This window comes from Elephantulus edwardii, unplaced genomic scaffold (assembly GCF_000299155.1).
Source record: "Elephantulus edwardii isolate Elephantulus edwardi_28Jun2011 unplaced genomic scaffold, EleEdw1.0 scaffold00004, whole genome shotgun sequence".
NCBI lineage: Eukaryota > Metazoa > Chordata > Mammalia > Macroscelidea > Macroscelididae > Elephantulus > Elephantulus edwardii.
Genome location: NW_006399754.1, coordinates 9,240,675 through 9,260,607, shown reverse-complemented (window position 1 = coordinate 9,260,607; position 19,933 = coordinate 9,240,675). Strand labels below are relative to the sequence as shown.

The 19,933-nt window shown below is 38.4% G+C and overlaps 1 protein-coding gene across 6 annotated transcripts in view; it reads right to left on the bottom strand.

Annotated features, from left to right (window-relative positions):
* Positions 1–19,933, bottom strand: part of TRPC4 (transient receptor potential cation channel, subfamily C, member 4) — a 203,891-nt gene that overhangs the window by 27,954 nt on the left and 156,004 nt on the right. For 4 of the 6 annotated variants that reach the window (XM_006879533.1, XM_006879538.1, XM_006879535.1 and 1 more), the window contains 3 exons: positions 14,051–14,364; positions 7,914–8,109; positions 3,543–3,737 (listed from right to left, as the gene is read on the bottom strand). In XM_006879533.1, the coding sequence (XP_006879595.1) occupies positions 3,543–3,737; positions 7,914–8,109; positions 14,051–14,364 (705 nt within the window). Of the gene's footprint in view, positions 1–310; positions 316–3,532; positions 3,738–7,913; positions 8,110–14,050; positions 14,365–19,933 lie in introns of all 6 variants that reach the window. The other 2 variants (XM_006879534.1, XM_006879537.1) reach the window with 2 other exon arrangements.

The window sequence follows — 19,933 nt, the reverse complement described above, 5'->3', positions numbered from 1 at the left end:
TTGGGCAAGGTTTGCTCTCCCAGGCCAGAGAGGGGTAGCAAGGGGCAGTGAATTCCTTTTGGTTATATAGAGGTGACACAATCTCTCTGGCTGCTTCCTGCTAAGAGGTGTCATCATGAGGATGGAGAAGAAAGGCTGGGAGATGGCTCCCTGGGAAGCTCAAGGCTAAGTTTGGTCAGCTGGTCCTTGAGAAGGTCATTTGCCCATTCTACTTTTCCAGAAGGCTGGGGATGGTACAGTATGTGTAGTTTCCAGATGATGTTGAGCATTGTCGACACTTGCTGGACAACCCACTACCATTATAGTCAACGTGGGCTCGGCTATGGTAATTGGGGTCCTCAAGTCCAGGCAGCCACAGTCCTCATCCACTAGACTGAGGAGTTCAGGAGGCAGGACTGCTGGGTGGCCATCAGTTTGTTCTCCGTGTAGGTGCAGAGGATGAGCTTTACAACAAGGGAAGTTGGTTCGCCAGCGGCCTGGCTGCTTGAAGGCTGGGCAAGGATTTGTTGGCATCTAGGGGTGTGAGCATTGCTGCTCCCAATAACCTTTTAGGCCACACTGAAGCATGCACTTGGTGGAGTAGATTTTGAAGGGAGGTCCTTCTGAGGCCCTTTTTTACCTTGTGGTGCCGGCCAGATGGCAGATACAATGGCTTGGGTCTGGAGAGCTGGCCAACAAGTTTTCTATTAAAGGACATGATTAAACCGAATTACTTCTAAGGTCTCTTTGAAGTGCAATGCTATTTCTAAGCCATGCCTTGTCTATATAATAAAAGTGATTGATACTTCAGTCTTATCCTTTAATAAATATGCATGTCTTGTCTTTACATGTCTGCACAAAGAACTAATAGGAGTTAATAAAAATTGAAATTAATTTATAGGAAAATCAAAGGCTTTTTGGCACTCTTAATTCTTCTATTAAGACTTTAATTTACTTTTCACTTCTGCCTTTTAGAGATAGAGCTTCTTCATAAACGTTATATATCATTTCTTTCCCTATACATTAAATGATGGAAACTCAACAAAGAGCGTACAAATGCAGATAGTCTGTCCTCTAAGGTAAAGAGGACATTTACAGAGCATTCGCTGGCTTTGATGACACTGGTGCTCACCCCAAGTCCCAGCTAAGTGGAGAAAGGACAGGATTGAGAGCAGGAGAAGTATTCAGAATACAAATAGGACTTGGGATGCTTATTTAGGTCCATGGTGTAAAGTAAAGGCATGTTAGAATATAGGACAATTTCTTTGAGAGATCAAAGTGATTAATGACTTCTAGCTTGTTAATTCCCAAAATATCAGTAAGAGAACTTTAAAAACTAGGAAATAAAATGAGAAAGAAGGAATGACTGTTCTCAGTCAGTGATTTGTTTAAAACAAAGGTCTGAGTTTGTATATTTTGCCATAATTTCTAGAATGTTTCCATCATAAAAGATATTTATAAAGGAAAGAAAATCAAGCAGAATTCCAGGACAAAAGCTTTGAGCAGTTCTCAATTTGTTTTTCTTTTCAACACAACTTCTTGTAATAAAAAGTGATATGGAGAAGGGAGAGGTGTTGAATGTTGGAGTAGGGAAAAGGGTGGGTCAAGACATATGCGCCAAGGATGGGTTGCAACCTTGAATCCCTTGGTCACTTCTATAATTGAATAAATGTCCTTTATCTGCTAAAAAAAAGTGATATGGAAATTGCTAGCATAAGATTGGAGTGGAAGCCAAATGTTGAGCAGTTAAACCCATTATAAATTTTCTGGTATAGGATATTAAAATGATAATATTGATTCAATTAGTTAATTGAGACATTTATGCAAATGCATATGATGCATATGCTCCATTCAGGGACCTGTTCTAAGCACTAGAGAAATCAAGTGATTAAAATAGGCTTCCTGCCCTCTTGGGCCATCACCTGTCTGTCATATTGTGGTGACTTCCATGTTGCTATGATACTGAGGGCAGTGTCATCCAACGTTTCAAATACTTGCAGGGTCAGGTCACCCATGATAGACAAGCTACAGTAGTGTTTCTAGAATAAGACAGACTAGGAAGAAAGACCTGGTGATACAATTTGGAAAATTAGCCAATTAAACCCCGATGGATCCCAACAGAATACTGGCATATATAATGTTGGAAGATGAGTCTCCTACACTAGAAGGCACTCAAAATACACAGTGGCTGCAACAATGGACTAGAGCAGATGAACAACCTTGAGGATGTACGGGATTGGATATCAGTTTGCTCTGTTACATATGAATTTGTTCAGAGTTGAAGTACATTTAAGGGCAAAAGCTAAGCCCTCCGAAAGCTTACATTCTAGAGGGAGAAACAATGTGAAATACCATAAGTGGTAATGGTACTGAAAAATAATAGAAATAAAAGTGCAAAGAGAGAGGTGTGTAGTTCTCTAAGTATTGCTGTGTGGGTGTTTGGGTGTTTGATTATTTTGGAAGGATCTATTTGGGTACATTGGAAGGAGGAGTGGCATTCACTTCCATAATAGCTTGCCTCTGGAAACCCTATGAATCTGGAGAGTGGATGAGAGACACCCAAGCGCAGAGGACTCTCCTTCATAGGGTCGCTATGAGTTGCCTGCGACTCACTGGCACTTACCAACAACAACAACAACATTTGGGTACAATTAAAATAACAGTGTGTAGTGTAACTGGAGGCAGTACAAGTGGTTTGAAATTAGTTATTTACGTAAAGGTTGATATTTTGAATTCATTCAGTGGCTCCATATGAGAAGGGTCTGGAGAACTTCTATATAGTTTACGTCAACAAAACCCACTGGGGCAACTTTACTTTGCAGTCCGTAGGGTGGCCATGAGCTGGGACTGAGCCTTCTCTTCCTTTACCAACCCTCCACCTTACTAAGCATAATGCCCTTTTCCAAGGACTTGCACCTCCTCACAATATGCCCAGGGTATATGAGACACAATTTCACTATCCTCACTTCTAAGGATCACTCTTGCTGCACGTTGTCCAAACATATTTGTTCCTTATTTTGGCAGTCCATGGGACATCAATTACGCTTCACCAACACCACAACTCAATGACATTGATTCTTTTATTGGTCATCCTTATTCATTGTCCAACTTTCAGATGCATAAAATATGCAATAGTGGCCATAAATATCCCTACCCCTCACTTATCAACTATCTCATCTTTTGATATTTCACTTTTGTTGTAAGAGTTGAAAGGCAAATTTGCTGACTATTTTGCATATTACGAATGCTGATCCCACAGTAACCAACACGGTGGTTAAGATTATGTGGCAGCTTGGCTACCTCATGATTCAGAAGGACTTGTCAATTATGGAATGAAGTTGGCAGTTATGGGATGATGTGGTTACTCTACATTTTGTGTTCTAAGGTGGTCTTTCTCTATTTTCACACCGTGCTGCTTTTCACATGATGACTTAGTCTTTGGAATCTAACAATGCAAATAAGAGGATAAGCGGATGTATATTCAAGTCCACAGCGGGGGTGGGGGTGGGGGAGAACCCACAAAAACAAAACACCAGTGTAAGACAAATATAACGTGTTCTTACCCCTATTGTTCCAAAGCTTTCTGGTTTTCGTCTCATCTTTTTCTTGCACAAGTGTGTCCATATCCATTTGATCAGGTACCAGAGAGACTTGGGGCTCGGAATGACATTGAAGGGAGTCGGCAGTGTACCTCCTTCTTCAAAATAACTCATCCAGAGCTTTGTTCGAGCAAATTTCCATTCTATATCTGCGTGGTCCTAAACAGAAGAACATGGTAACAGCTGACTGAGTTCTTAGTTAATAAGGTGAGATAAGCCTCACTGAGAGCTTGTAACTTGACTTTGAGTGGCTCTTGGAACATTAATTAACTAGTTTTCAAAACCACCATTGACTTCCAGAGGTAATTATCTAAAACATTTCAGAGGATAGCTTACTAAGGTAAGGAAGCACAGCTCTTAGGTCATTCCTGTCTTTCCCTCTTCAGTGAAAAAGGTATCTAAAGCTATTCTATGTTGAGACTGTCTGTTGACGTATGAATCCATACTTCCTGCAGTGTTGGCTTATGTCACTCTATTTCATTAGGTTCTGGCCAGAAATGGAAGCTCAGTATCGCATGTAATCCCTTGAACTCCTGTCTAGGTAAATGGCACCTTCACAGATGCTCCTACCTCAGCCTTCCCATGTTGGCAGGGGAGCAAACTTTTCTGATATGTTTCTGTGGTGGATAATTCTTGTCAACCTTCAGGCTTCAGGCATAAACTCATCTAACAAATGTAGTAGGAAATGCTCTCTTTGGTACAGTATTGAACCTTGATATAACCTTGACTAAAAAATATCAGCTAATGGCATACCTGAGGCTACCTTCCTCACCATTTCTGACTTAAATCTTTTTATTAGCCACTTGAGAACATTTAGCAACATTCCTTTTTATTGTGGTAAGTATATAGGGAACAGAACATTTGCTATTTCTGCGTCTTCACTGGTACAATTCAGTGACGTTAAATTACGTTCACTATGTTCAACCACAACCATTAACTTTGGAACATTTGTAGTAATTTGATTAAGGGAAGCTAGTTGCCTCTTAAATTATCCATAAATCTGGTTTAAGCAGAAAATCTGGGAAGTAGAAGGTTGCAGATGGTAGGTACATAGGTAATTCAAAGTAGTTTACTACAATCCACTAACATAAAAGAGAATCCAGATTTTAGGAAAAAATAATCTCAGATTACATTTCATTCTAATATTGTTGCTATGTGTTGGTGAAGATAGGTAGATAGATATAGATGATAGATACATAGGTAGATATATAGATGTAGAGAGACAGATGTCTGTATGCTTATACAGAGATGTATGTGTACACACACACACACACACACACACACGTCTACTATCTGCATTATAGGTTTTAGTCTAGATACTGGACAAACTGGGCTTTGAACAAGAATCATCATGTCTAAAAAATGTACAGCCTCCACTGTTATTTATCAAATATTCCATTGAATGGATGGGTGGATGGGAAGCACAGAAGCCACGCTCTTCCTCTTTCTCTCCCCCCTTCATTCTTTCTCTTTTACCATAGCAAAGAGGAACAGTTTGTTTTCTCTTTAAACAAGATATAGATTCTGATGGACTGTGCTGCATTAATCAAGAAGTTAGGTATTTTTTGCTATAATAATTGCAAATTGCTGGAGCCATGGAGCCAATTCAATAGAATTGGTTCAAGGTCATAAAAAGTTGACTGCTTGGGGGAAAAAAAATATTTGCCTATGGCTAGCAATGCTGCCCCTGATTCTTTGGTTCTCATGGAATCTCATTATACTAGACCTTAGTCTAATTAAGTAGTTTCCTGACCTCTTTATTTTCTCTTAATCACAACACAGACTCTTGTTTGGTTTGAGATGCTGACAGAGTCTATAACAGTGTGTATAGTTGTTGGAAAATGCTAGAGAGAAAGAGTTCTAAGCTCATGACAATAAAGTCTATATTCTCTGACCTGACCCAAATACCACCTTCTCATTCCAATAAATCATTCCAAACAGCTTCGGTATTCCCACTCTAGGAAGCTCACGTTGAGATCTAGCAACCAAAGGCATCCTCTCTGTCCTCACAGCAAGTCATCGTGCTCTCTTCTGCACTTGGGTACTTTTTTGCTGTTAAATATCTTAATCCTAAAATTAAACACTGAATTGATTTTGTCACTATTAGATTTTTGTTCATAGCAGGGGCTTTGTCTATTTTTATCTGTATACAAAATGCAAGCATGCGCTTGGCACATTATTAGGTATGCAAGAAACGTCTGATGAACAAATGAATGAGTGAGCAGTAGACAGACTGTAGAAGTGGCCTGTAACAGCTGATTCCTTCTTCTAGGTATGACATATTCTTCTTTCCCCATGCTTTACTTTACATATCCTTGAGATAAGAGCAAGCAGACAAGAACCACTTGCCAATGAGTTAATTCCAACTCAAGGTGACCTCGTGTGTACAGAGTGGAACTGCACACCATAGGACTTTGAAGGCTATAACTTTTACGAAGCAATTATGCAGGAGGCATTGCCAAGCTATAACCTTCCAGAAGCAATTGCCTTCTGAGGTTCCTTTAGGTTAAGCACTTAGCTTCGTGTTACCCATGGGCTATTTTAGTTAGGTAAGGGTGGCAGTATAAAGAAAGAAACATTTTTGGATAAGTTTCATTGTTCGGAGGCAGGTAAAAGTGAACATTTTTGGTATGCTCATCACACTGGAAACAGGGTGCTGGGAGGTACTTGTGTCTCTGGTTCTCTGTGTCTGTTCACCTTTCAAGTAGTTTTAAAGTTTGATCTAAATAAAGATAGAGATTCACAATGATGCTCATCTCTGTAATTAAGCAACCTAGTAAAATAACTCAAAAAGAAGCAAAAAGAAAATTTCTTACTATTCTTGTATAATGTTCTCTTCTTGATGAAGCTGAGACATCTGAAGTTTTACAGGATGCAACGTTTTGGCAGCCTTTCTATCTATAGCCTGATAATTAGAGGCTTTCGTGTGTATGTGAGTGCATGTGTATGTTCTATAAAAGAGAATCTACATTTTAGAAATGTGTTCACTAGAGTACAGAACTTCTGAAGCAAATATTTAAGTACTGTATGTCAAAATTTCTCAGATATACAAGATTTTTAATGAACTTTTACCTATAAATAAGGCCAGAGAGTCCCATAAAAATGAAACCTGTATGATTCATTATACCTTTGAAATACTTTATAAATCCAGTAATTTTAACAATAGAATCAAGGGCTCAGTAGAATTGTGGTTATTTATGGAGAAAGTGAGCAACTTCTAATTAAGCTTATAAAATGCTACTTGTCTATAGTATCACTATAAAATTCTTAAGATATAAATTTTCTTTCACCATGTGGTATTTGTTGTTGTTGTTGTGGGTTTTGTTGCTATTGTTTACTAATGGCTAAATCAGTAGTGTCTTAAGTTCAAAGGGCTAAATGACTGTCTCGGTCTTTGTAATAGCGCCCTTCATTCCTAGAACAGTGGCTGGCAATAGAGTCTACACTAAAAAAATATTTGTTATGTGAATAAATGTATAAATTAAATCATGATGTTTGAATGACAGAGTTTCAAACAAACAAACATAGGGTTATTTAGATATTTAGGGATATTTCTACATTGCTTTCCCTAAATTATTAGAAGCTGAAAAACCTGTGGCTTTCTTTCTTGACAGATTCTTTTCTGGGCACTCTGGTATTTGCCAAGGTAGCAGGAGTTTGCGTCTATCAAAATTTTAAGTTAAACAGACAGTGCAAACCCCCAAAGTACAGCATAGATCTAAGCTGCTGGTTTTTAAGTCATATCTCACATACTTCTTCTTTTTTCTACTTTTAAAAAAATTTTTAATTTTATTCTTATTTTATTTACTTCTTCCTATAGCCAGCAACTGTCTGGTATGGAGGTTCTAGTCTTTATAACTATGCTGTGTACTGTCTAGTTAGAACCAATCCATAGCTGACCCTCCAGAGGGTTTTCAGAAGTAGTTAATCACGCAGAAGATTGCCCGTCCTTCTGTGGAGCAGCTGGTGGATTTGAACTGTTATGTACCTTTGAGACTGTGTGCAGGCCTTTACCACTATGCCACCAGAGCTCCCTATTTTATAACCATAGATGATGATAAAAAAAATAACTACACATCATATATAATGCAAATCATGGTATATTTGGAAATCCATTTTGGTAGGTTTAACATAATAAATTCAAGGATACAATATAACTGTATTTATTTATAGAAAAAGTGGGCAACTTACTGAAATAAACCATTCATATTAAAATTCCATCATCTTTTATCAATCTGGTAGATGACGGATTTTATTTCCTACAATAATTAGATATGTAATAGCTAGGGGAAAGACATTATAGAACAGATATGGGGATAACATGAGTCAACTTACAGCAATAAGTTGGTAGGAATTATTCATCATCGCTATTAACATGTTGAGGAGGACGACCAGAGAGATGACGTTGTATGTCCCGAACATGGTGGCACCAACGAACTCAGTGAACTCATGCTGGGCTTTGACATTGGTGACATATAAATTAATGAGCCCAAATATTGACCAAAACAAGGACTGCAGAGTCTCAAATAACCTGGAAAAAGATTACAAAGTTGAATCATCACTGAATAGTAATATGTTGTTGTTGTTATATGCCATCAAGTCAAATGTGACCCATAGCGATCCTATGAACAACAAATCTGAACCCTGTCCTATCTTTTGCCATCCTCACAATCTCTGACACACTTGAGCTCACTGCTGCAGTCACTGAGTCAATATGTCTCGTTGAGGGTCTTCTTGTCTTTCACCATTCCAAGCACGATGTCCCCCTTTGAAGAATAACTTCTCCTAGCAACATGCCCAAAAATGTGAGTGGAAACTTTGTTATTGAATAATGTCAGATATAACAATAGAAATCGGCTACTGTTATACATGTCTGATTAAAAATATCAACAGCGAAACAGTAATTTGTGGCAATCATAAAGCTAAACTTAATTAAAAGCCTCAAAATAAAATCAAATTAACACAATCTAATGTGTTGAATTTTTGCTGGGCATTAAGAGCTTTGAAAGGATTGTTTATTTTCCTAGGGGTAGGAGTTATATTTTTGTTTTTCCAGTACATTTTTTTACAACCCCTGAGTTAAGAATAATTATTATATTTACAAATCACTAGCGAAAACATCAGAAGATTAATATTATTTTTAAGAATTATGTAAAAATTATATTTCAATGTTCATAAACACAGCCACACTTTATCATATGTGGTCTTTTTCTATACTTTTACAGACTTGATTAGTTGCAACAGAGAACACATGAGCCACAAAGACTGAAGTAGTTGTTTCTTTATAGAAAGTGTTTGCTGATTCTTCTCCAAGCTATTGAGTGAAGGCCAGTGATAGATCCTAAGTATATGGAAATCCATCTTGGTGGATATAACACAACAAATATAAGGATGCAATATAATTGTAGTTATATATGGAGAAAGTGGGTAACTTATAACTAGACTTAACATGCTACTTGTCAGTGATATCACTGAGACATACACTTTACTTCACACTGGGGCTTTTCGGTTTGTTGTTGTTCTTGTTCTTGATCTCTAAGGGCTCTGTCACCCTTTAAAAGTTACAAAGGGAGGATTGACAGCAATGCCAAAGCACTGTGGCTTTTGACATCTTCAATTAAAATTGCATATAGTCAATCCCATAAGATGACAAAGTAGACCAAAAAATGTTAACACTTTTTTTTTTACTGGGAAAATTTTGTAAATTCCAGCAAATACCCTAATTCCTGAGATTTTATTAAAAGTAAACTCTCTTTATCTTACTTTAAGAAGTAGCATCAGCTCATGTACTTTTAACTTGTTAGTTAAATTTGTATCTTCTAGGCTGCAACACTTCCATGATACATCTTCAAGGATATGAACATGTAAGGCTAAGCACAATTGATAAAAGTGCATCTAAATTCCAAAATCAATCTCCACAATAGTCTATGTGTTTCCTACTGCCAAGGGAACCCTTTAGAGTAGTGAGAGAAGATCTTCACCCTGAAACCTACAGCGTCCCTTTTCAGCAGGAAGTAGCTAAGAGGATATGCCATCCCCTTTTCCTTATGAATCAGGGTGAAGTCTCTCTCAGGGAGGAGTGATAGGGAATGGCAAGGGACACACTGACAAAGGAGATTAATCAGAACTGGTTTTGACAAGCACTGTGGCAACTGGACAAATACAACAGACTTTCAAGGGGGGAAAAAAGAGGAACGAACTCGGGGAGGGTACAGAAAATAGTGCAACAATGAATGAATGGGAATCCAAAATCTTTGTAAATGTTCATTAAAATTAATAAAATTTAATTAAAAAAAGAAAAAAAGAAGTAGCATCAGATGAGGAAGATCTAAACTAAATGGAAAGGATTGAAACGGAGACTCGTTTGTTTTTAGCAAACCTTATCAGACCATAGTATAATGTTATACAAATACAAGTTGTCCTCCTTAGTAAACAGTTACAAAAGACCACATTGTAATTATTTTCCTAAAAAGAATGATAAAATTCCCCAAAGTCAAGCTGCCTCATAATTGACAAAACAACTGAGGAGGAAAGATGTCAAGGTCTTAGAGTAGATAATGTTAGTTTGTAATTATGTTATGAAAAACAGATTTTGATTAATGAAAATGGTGTCTACATATTAGATAAAAATGAAAAGAGATTCTAAATCAAAACAAGAGGATTTTTCGCTAAGCAGTTTCACTTATGTAAAATTACTGATTCCCTGCAATCTGAGGAGTTACTGTTTTCCCTGACATCACATCACATTCTAAGAGGCCTTCCACAGAGACCTGGCTTCCAAAGCCAACTACAAAACAACTATCTTTTCACATTGGGGTCACTATATAGGAAAACCACTCAACATATTTATTCATATGCTGAGGGGTAATCTGCTTCCATAGAGAAGCTGTGGTATAGTCACACAATGGAATACGATGCTGCATTGAAAAACAAGGAACTCATGAAATATTTCACAAAATGAGTGACCCTGGAGGACATTATGCTGAGTGAAATATCTCAGTCACAAAAAGACAAATATGGCATAATGCCACTGTTACAAAAGAGGACTGACATAGGGGTTGAGAGGAGACTGAGCAAGATGGGATAAAAGATGTATACTGCATTGAAACAGATGAGGGAGAGAACTGTTTAAAAGGGACATAGGATTAGATATTATTGTTATGATAGGAGTCCAGAACGAAGGTAGCATAGTGGAGTGGACGTGGGGGGAGGGATTGTATAACAATGAAAGAATTTTTTCTTTTACTTTTTAGAAGACAAGTGAATTGTGGGGGAGGGGGAGCAGGGAGAAAAGTGCAACAATGAATAAATGGAAATTTAGTCTCTCTAAACTTTCATTAAAACAAAATTTAAAAAAAAAGAAAAGAAAACTCACCAGAGGGTCAGCTCTACGTTGGTTCTGACTTGACAAGACAGTACACAAAGACACACACACGCACAAACACTTAAACTAAAAAGAAAACAAATAAACCAAAATTAAGCCCAAACAAGTATTAAAAGAACAACAAACCAGCTTTCATGAAGCTGATTCTGGCTCATGGAGACCATCCTGCGTTAGGGTAGAACTGTGCTTCCTCCGGTTCACAATGGTTGACTTTCAGACATAGATTCCCAGGTCTTTCTTCCTAAGCACTTCTGGGTGAGTTCAAACTTCCAACCTTCTGGTTAGTAGCCAGAAATGTAATGGTCTGTCTTATCTGGCAAGTAACTGCATGACGTCCCTCTCCAAGAATAGCCTCTCCTAGCAACAGGCCCAAAGGATGTGAGACAAGACTCTGCCAACTTTGTCTTCGAGGAGCATTCGGGCTTCACCTTCTCCAAGATGTATCCGTTCATGGGATGTTCAGGGCTCTTCTCCAACACCATCACTCAAAGGCATCAATTTTTCTTCTGTCATCCTTATTCATTGTCTAGCTCTCAGCAGCGTAGCAAGTGATTGAAAAGACTGAGGCAGGTGCACCTTAGCCCTCAGACTAACAATTTGTCCTCAGTAATTTAGAGAGGCCCCTCACTGCATATTTTTCCAATGCAATATATCTCTAGATTTCCTGACTTCTGGTACCAAGTATGTTGATTGTAAATCCAAGTAAGATGAAGTTGACAGTTTCAGTTCCCCCCCTCCCCTTATCTATTATAATGTGGCCTGCAGGTCCAGTGGTGAGAACTTTTGTTTTCTTGACATTGAGATGCACTCTTTATTGAAAGTGCATTGTGTGATCTTCTGTAGCAAGTGTTTCACATCCTCATCACCTTCAGCAAACAAGGTTGTGTCCTCTGCTTAACAAATCTTATCGATGAGTCTTCCTCCTCTTCTGATGCTACATTCCTCTTCACAGACTGGGTGACTGGAATCTAGGGCATTAATATTTTCTTCAGTTCTTGCAGCTTGAGAAATGCCAAACTTCTTGTTCCTTCTTGGTTTTCTAGTCCATTTCTTTGCATATCTCATTATAATTCTTTGCTTTGCCCCCTCAAGCCATCATTTGAAATCTTCTATTCAGGTCTCTTCATCATTTCTTCCATTGCTACAATCAGCAAGTTTCAGAGACATTTCTGATGCCCATTTTGGCATTTTAGTCTTTCTTTTCAGCTGTATTTCACAATAGATTTTGATATGTTTCCTTTGGATGATGACTACAACTCCATTCTTCGTCATTCTCAGCATAAAAGACTATTCTTGGATTCAAAATTCTCAATGGCAATTCATTTGAGCTCACTTTGGTCTAGGATATTGATCTTTATGCTTTCCATTTAATTTTTTTATAATTTTACATTTTCCTAGATTCACACTTCATACATTCGCTAACTGAAGGTCGTTCCTTGACTGTAAACTTTTCTCCATCCATGCCAGCCAGCGAGATTCTGCTACAGAGAGGAAGTTCTTCTCTGTGTTTTTCTGAGTGCCTTCCGATCTGAGGACCTCATCTAGCGCTACATTCTGATGCTGGTTATAGGATTTTTAACAGTCCATTATCTTAGAGGTAGGAGGCCTGGCCTCTTCCCTGATTGGTCTTGGACTGGAAACTCTATGGAAACCCACACCCTATGAGTGACCCCTCTGTATTTTAAGCATAGTGCCACCACCCCATCATCAGAGCTACATGCAAGCCAACATAGAACAACAAACTGACAGATAAATAAAATGGAGTAAATTTATAATATATATTTTATATATATGAAGAGATTGAAATTGTGCACAGCTTTAGTTTGCTTGGCTCCACAATCACACTCCTGGCACCAGCAGCCAGGAAATTAAAAGATGTATTGCGATGGGAAAGTCTGCTGTTAGGGACCTCTCTAAAGTACTGAAGAGCAACGGTGTCTCTTTGGAGACTAAGGTGCGTCTGATACAGGCCATGGTCTTTGTTATCACTTGTTATGCATCAGAGTGTTGGACAACGACTAGGGAGGATAGAGGGAGAATTGATGCCTTTGAGCTTTGGTGTTGGAGAAGTTTTGAGTGTACCATGGACTGCTAAGAAAACAAACAGATTCATTCTGGAGAGGGTTAAACTGGGTGGCTCCTTGGAGGCAAGGATCCTGAGGCTTTGTCTGACATGCTTTGGTCATGCTGTAAGGATAGACCAGTCCTTGGAGAAGGACATCAGGCTTGGGAGGGGGGATGGAAGGCGCAGGAGGGGAAGGCCCTCTAGGAGATGGATTGATTCAGTTACTGGGGTAATCGGGATGAGTGTGTTAGAGACAATGAGATTGGCACAGGACAGAACAGAGTTTAGGGCTGTTGTACATAGGGTCGCTATGAGTTGCAAGTGACTTGACAGCACATAACAACAACAACAACAACAACAATATTTACCATACTTGGACTGATAATGAAATTACTTTGTAACATATATTTCCTTATCAATATTAGGGCAAGAAGATGACTGGGAATCTTAGTACCTAGAAAACACATGAGAGAAGATTGGAGAAAATATCGATGACCAGTTTTACACAGATATTAACTTTTTGATGTGCTTGCAACTTGTAGGTGGAGACCCTGGGTGGTATAAACGTAAGAGGCTTGGCTACTAACCAAGTATTAAGTGCTTGAAAGAAATGTTGCCTTTTAAAATGGCCTGGTAATTTATGAAAGAAAAAAAAATAGTCATTGAAAATCCTCTCACACATATGCGGTCACCATCAAGTCTGAATCTATCTAACAGCAACTGGTAATGATTTGGTTTTTAAGACATTAATGTACATATGGTTTTTAATTCCACATTGTAAAAATATGTAATGCTTTCCTTATCCATCAACAAAAATAGAAGACTATTTAACTAAAACTTAGAGGAGTTGAATATTTTTAATGTCAAAAGGATTAATCTCTTTTTAATCTCATATTAATTTTGGTTCTGTATTAAGTATAATTTTATTTTCATATTTTCTTTCCAATCACTTGTTGGGGGGGTTTCAAATTCATAGGGTGGGTTTTACACAGAGAAACAGATACAAATGTCTCCTTGACTTACGTTGAAAATGCATTATTCTGTTTTTCACAGCGTATGCCCTTGCAGCTTAAGCCTTTTGTTTCCTCGTAGTAGAAATACAATTGATTGAGTCCATTTGCAAATGCCAGGAGCACAAGGCAGTATATGAATAGAAACTTCAAAATATCAAGGAGCATTCTTCCCAGAGATATCTGCAAAGGTCCCAGGTGAGAATTTGCAGTAAACAACGAGATCAGACGCAGGGAGCTGAAGATGTTTGCAATAGCAAATAACGCCTCGGCCACCAGGGTGGGATGCCACATGTCCCAGGATTCTCGGGGGTTAAGAGCACTGTACTGGAGAAAACAGAGAGAGACAGTGAACTAAACACATATCCATGAATACACCAAACTGAACCCTGAGGAAGCTTGTCCCGATATTCCCAGCAACTGATTCGTCTATTTGTGGTCTATTGCCCGGAAGCTGATGTCCTCCATGACAGTGGAAGAATATTAACCTACTAATAAAGAAAATGTTATTAAAATACTTTCCAATTTATGAACCTAATGAACATAGCTTTCCTGCACTGTGCTTGAGTTTCTACTATGTGGTTTTTTGTTTGTTTGTTTTTTATTTTGTGCATGTACCGTCAAATCAGATCTGAGTGGTACAGGAGGAGATTGCCCCTCCTTCCCTCCTTCTCCAGCAGAGCATCTGATGGATTTGAACTGTGTGCCTCTGGGATTGCAGTGCAGCTTCTTGCCACGAGGCCACCAAAGCTCCCTAGAGTTTCTACTATGTGTTAATACATGGATTACTGTCTTCTTCGAGATCCCAATGGCATTTAAAGAAAGGAAAAAGCAGTATTTTTTAATATGTAGGGAAATAAAAACATTATCTTTTACAATGGGAAAGAGGTTATATCATGATAACAGAGGAAACTTAAAATTTTTTACCCAATAACTTTATTTCCAACATAAAGAGGAAGTGCAACCAGGGTGCTCCCTAGAGTCCAGGATGGTGAACCTTCGTGTCAGGCTTTGGACCTCTTGAAAGGGGGGTGTCAGTCCTTGGAAAAAGACAGCATGCTGGGAAACTTGGAGGGTCACAGAAAGAGAGGGAGACCCCCTACAAGATGGACTGACATAGCGACTGCAACAGTGAGATCATTCTTCCTCTATTTCTGCTTGTCAGTGTGTTTCTTAATTTTTTTTGCATTTCAAAAGAGGATGAAGATAAATCCTGCACTCGATGGCACATAACAACAACAATCCTATTTAATGAACACAACAGAGACAATCCCTTCCCAGGTGGGATTATAGCCACAAGCACACAAGTTAGGACTTAACAACACATAGTTTTGGGGGACACACAGTTCAAAAGGGTTTTCTCCTTATTCATGTCTATCATGATAAAAAGCCTAGATAACAAACTAATTTTCCTAATGATCTCATCAGAAGAATAAAACAAAAAAAATCTAGTTCTATATGATCCCTTTTAGAATCCTGTCATTCTTTCAATGTTGTATAATAAACTTTTAGAAATATTAATCAGTTAATTCTCCTTGAAACTAGTAGATAGATTTTTTTTTTTCAGTTCCCTGGGGAGAAAAATACATTATAAGCTCTTGAAATTATTCCACACTGAGAGTCTTGCTTGACTGACAATTTGAAACAATCAAGTTTGCATTAGAGGGAAACAATTTTCTATTTTTAAACACTGATAACTGTGCTTGTACCTTCCCACGCATAACTTCAGCACAAAATAGTTAATGACTAAAGATGCAGAAAAAGAGTTAAGATGCTTTTCTTGTTCATTGTGACAAGTACCAGAGTAGAGGTTTGGAGACAAAACACTCCTTAGTTCCCTCTGCTTGTTTTCACCACATTGCTCCATCTTTTTCCTTCAAGGAGAAAGCCTTTTCTTATGTAACTTTTGAAAGACACACCTGCTTAAGGGCAGAAGATCCTCCCTCTGGTGATGGTTAATTCCACATTTCTGTTTCTTTTTAAAATTTAATTTATAATATGGCAAATGTACAAAATACCAAACACAAGGATGTTGACCATCACTCATCTGCCATTTGGTTGGGGTGGTTACCTCCAGTGTTACTCTGACTCTGACAGGTATGTTCCTAGTTTTACAAATGCCAGCAAAGCTTATCCATTATGGTGCGATTGCAGGGGAACTTTTTGTGTGTGTGTGTGTGTGTGTGTGTTCCAGATTAGGAATAAAGGTCTGATGATCTATTTCCAAAACATGATGTTGTGGTTGTGTGCCATCAAGTCAGAATCGACTCATAACTGACACTCCAGAGGGTTTTCAGAGGCTGTGAATCACTCAGGAGGAGATTGTTCTCTTCCATGGAGCAACTAGTGGATTCAAATTACCTGCCAGTGCAACTCTTTACACACAAGGCCCCCAGGGCTCCCAAGATAAAATATATAGTAGACAGAAATAATCTGGGCTATGAGAATTAATTAAGAAAATTGAGGATTATTAAGTAATTACAAAATAAATAAATAAAGATGGATTTATGAGGAAGATAAATAAAGTCATGTTTTTTCCCAAAATGAACACATTAAACACAGTAAAAAATAATAACCTTCAGATTCTGTGGCAAAATTGTGAATTTCTAAAATTTTAATTAACTCCAAGGTAATGAGGAAGTCTAGCACACTGTTTGTACCTTCCCTGAAATCTTATCTATCTTATCTAAGAGAAAGCTGATAAAAAAAAAAAAAGTAGAGTAGGAGGCTGTCATCAGAAGAGAGCAAGGAAACACTGCATGGTTCAAATCTGTGAAGGGTGTGCGCCAAGGATGTGTCCTATCTTCTCAATCTATATTCAGACAGATTATCTGGGGGGAGGCTGGGCTTTATGAGGAGAAATGTGACATCAGAATTGGAAGTTGACTCATCAACAATCTGATTATGCAGATGACACAACCCTGCTTGCTGAAACTGAGGAGGACTTGAAGTGCTTGCTGTAGAAGGTCAAGGACTGCAGCCTTCAATATGGATTAAAGCTCAACATCAAGAAAACAAAGATTCTCACCACTGGGCTGATTAGCAGCATCATGATAGATGGTGAAGAGATTGAGATTGTTAATAGCTTCAATTTGCTTGGTTCTACAATCAACACACTTTGTACCAGCAGCCAGGAAATGAAAAGAAGAATTGCATTAGGAAAATCTGCTGTCAGAGACCTCTCTCCAAAGTACTGAAGAGCAACGATGTCGGTCTGGAGACTAAGGTGAACCTGATGCAGGCCATAGTCTTTGCAATTACTTTCTAGGCATCAGAAAGCTGGACAGTGACTAGGGATAATAGAAAGAGGATTGATGCCTTTGAGCTGTGGTGCTGGAGAGGAGTACTGAATATATCATGGGGAACAAACAATTTCATCCTGGAGACGGTGAAGCCAGGCCGCTCCTTGGAGGCACGGATTCTGAAGCTTTGTCTGACATACTTTGGACATGTTGCAAGGGGGGACTCAGTCATTGGAGGAGGAAGTCATGCTTGAGAGGGCAGAGGGACATCACAGGAAAGTAAGATCCTCGATGAGATGGATTGATTCAATGACTGGAGTAATGGGGATGGACGTGTCAGAGACAGTAAGACTGGCATGAGATAGAGCAGGGTTTAGGGCTGTTGTACATAGGGTCATTTTGAGTTGCAGGTGACTCGATGGCACGTAACAACAATAACAACAGTCAATACTATGTTGTTGTTGTGTACAGTAGAGTTAGTAGAGTCAGAACCGACTCATAGCCTAGGAGGGTTTTCAGAAGCATTTAATTACATGGGAGGAGACTGCCCATCCTTTTCTCAAGAAAGAGCTGGTGGCCTCAAAGGTGTGCCTTCAGGATTACAGTACAGCTCCTTTCCACTAGACCACCAGAGCTCCCCTAAATGATTCTAAATGTTATTGTGAAATTCTAGGTAAAATAGTTTATAAATTCAAGAGATAATTAATTTTGACACTTGACCAATTTCCCCAAATTGAAATTAATTATATCTAGTTGAATATAAATTATTTAAACGCATATGTGAAATTCTAAGGTTAGTAAACTGTGAATTACATATTATTAGTTCTTTTAAATAAGTTTACCTCTAAAATAACTGATGTAACTGTAAAGATCTATTTTATAGTTTGCTCTTAGGCCAACCAAGCAGAAGAGATTATCTATATCCATTCCAAAGAAAGGTGATCCAAAATAATTTTTAAAAATTAGCCATTAAAACACCCTATGGCCCACAATAGTATATTGTTATATATAGATTTAGAACTTGAGTAACCTAGTTTGGAAGGAACTTAAAACACACCGTAACAGTGGCCTCAAACATACCAGAAACCTTGAAGATGGCACAGGTCGGGCAACGTTTAATTATTTCACATGAAACTGTCAAGAGTCAGAATCAAGTCAACTGCCATTAACAATAAAATTTGTTGAAGATGTGTTCTTTTTCTTTTAACTTATTTTTTTTTTCTTCTAACTTCTTACACTTAACAGAATTCACTCTAAGTATTCAAAAACTAGTGACTCTCCTCAGTTAATTTTATTCCATTGAGGAAAACTAGAATATAACTAAGTGTAATAAAAATGCTCTAACCAATAGAACAATTTGTTGTGGGAACAGGTAAAAGGAAATTATTAATTCTGTCTGGGACAAAAAACCCCAAGGATGAATAGCGATTATGTGCTTCAAGCTTCAAGCATCTCCGAGCTCCACTAACACAGTGGAGACGTAGAGGGGCTGTGTCTTGCTCTATATTCCACAGCTGGCCCGGGGCAGTTAGATATGGATGCTGTAACATGTGACTGACACGGCCATTGTGCTTAGGGGTCAGAGGGACTTTCTCCTAGAACTGTCCCACTTGGGACTACACATCATGAGATTCTAGATGAGACCCTAATCTAATTATCCAAGTCGGCTTCAGAATCTAGCACCTCTGGTAATAGCTAGGAACTAATATTCTAAGAACATGCTCATATGTAAGCATGTTATGACTTTCAGAGTCCCCCTCTTCCTATGAAATTAAAAAGAAAAAAAAGAAAAAGAAAAGAGAAAAAAAAATACCGACCTCTAGGCTAAAGGACGTTGGAATGAAAAACAAGCCTTGAAAGTCAGAGATTTCCTTAGAGAATGAAACTGCTTCCCTGGAATCATCTGTTTACATTCTATGGATAATAAGCCCATGGACTCTCATCTCCTCGGAGAAAATGCGTTTATTTGTGAAAGCTAAGGTCCTTCTCTCAATTCTCCAGAGAGAAGATGGGCAGCTGGTATAGCTAGTGCTGAGATTTATCATTTCAGAGTTTCTTTCCTCAGATACAAAACACCGTAGATGGAGAGAACATCTCTGGCTGTCATGCCATCCCATGGGGGACTGGGGTATGAAGCACTGATGTTAAAATTGCTATGTAAGTAAGTAATTTATCTGTTCTCTGGTATAGAAACCCCATCTTCCCTGGCAGGATAAAATAAACAAATACAAACATTAAAAAAAATTTAGTAAGCACTTCTGATGTTTTTTTTTTTTTACCTCTACTTTCAATTTTGTGGTTTTCCCAGACCAAGACAGACTAGGAAGCAGGATTGGCCACACATTTCTGAAGTAACTGGCCTTTTAAAACTTTATGAGCAACAGAGGTACACGGAGAATTATAAGCACACCTGGAGCCATACAGTTGTAGCCCCAGGCATCAGGAAGACCCGCATTAATTAACATCCATGTACTAGCTACTCCTTGGCAGAAAAATTGGTGGTCTCCTCCACTCGCAGCCTCAGAAATCCAATACAGGCCCCTGTGAGTCTGAAACAATGTGACTGCAACTGGTTTTGGAAATGGAGTACAGGAGTCCTTGTGCTAGCAAGTCAGGTAATTCTTGGGAAACTTAGAGTTTAAGAAAAGCTGTTA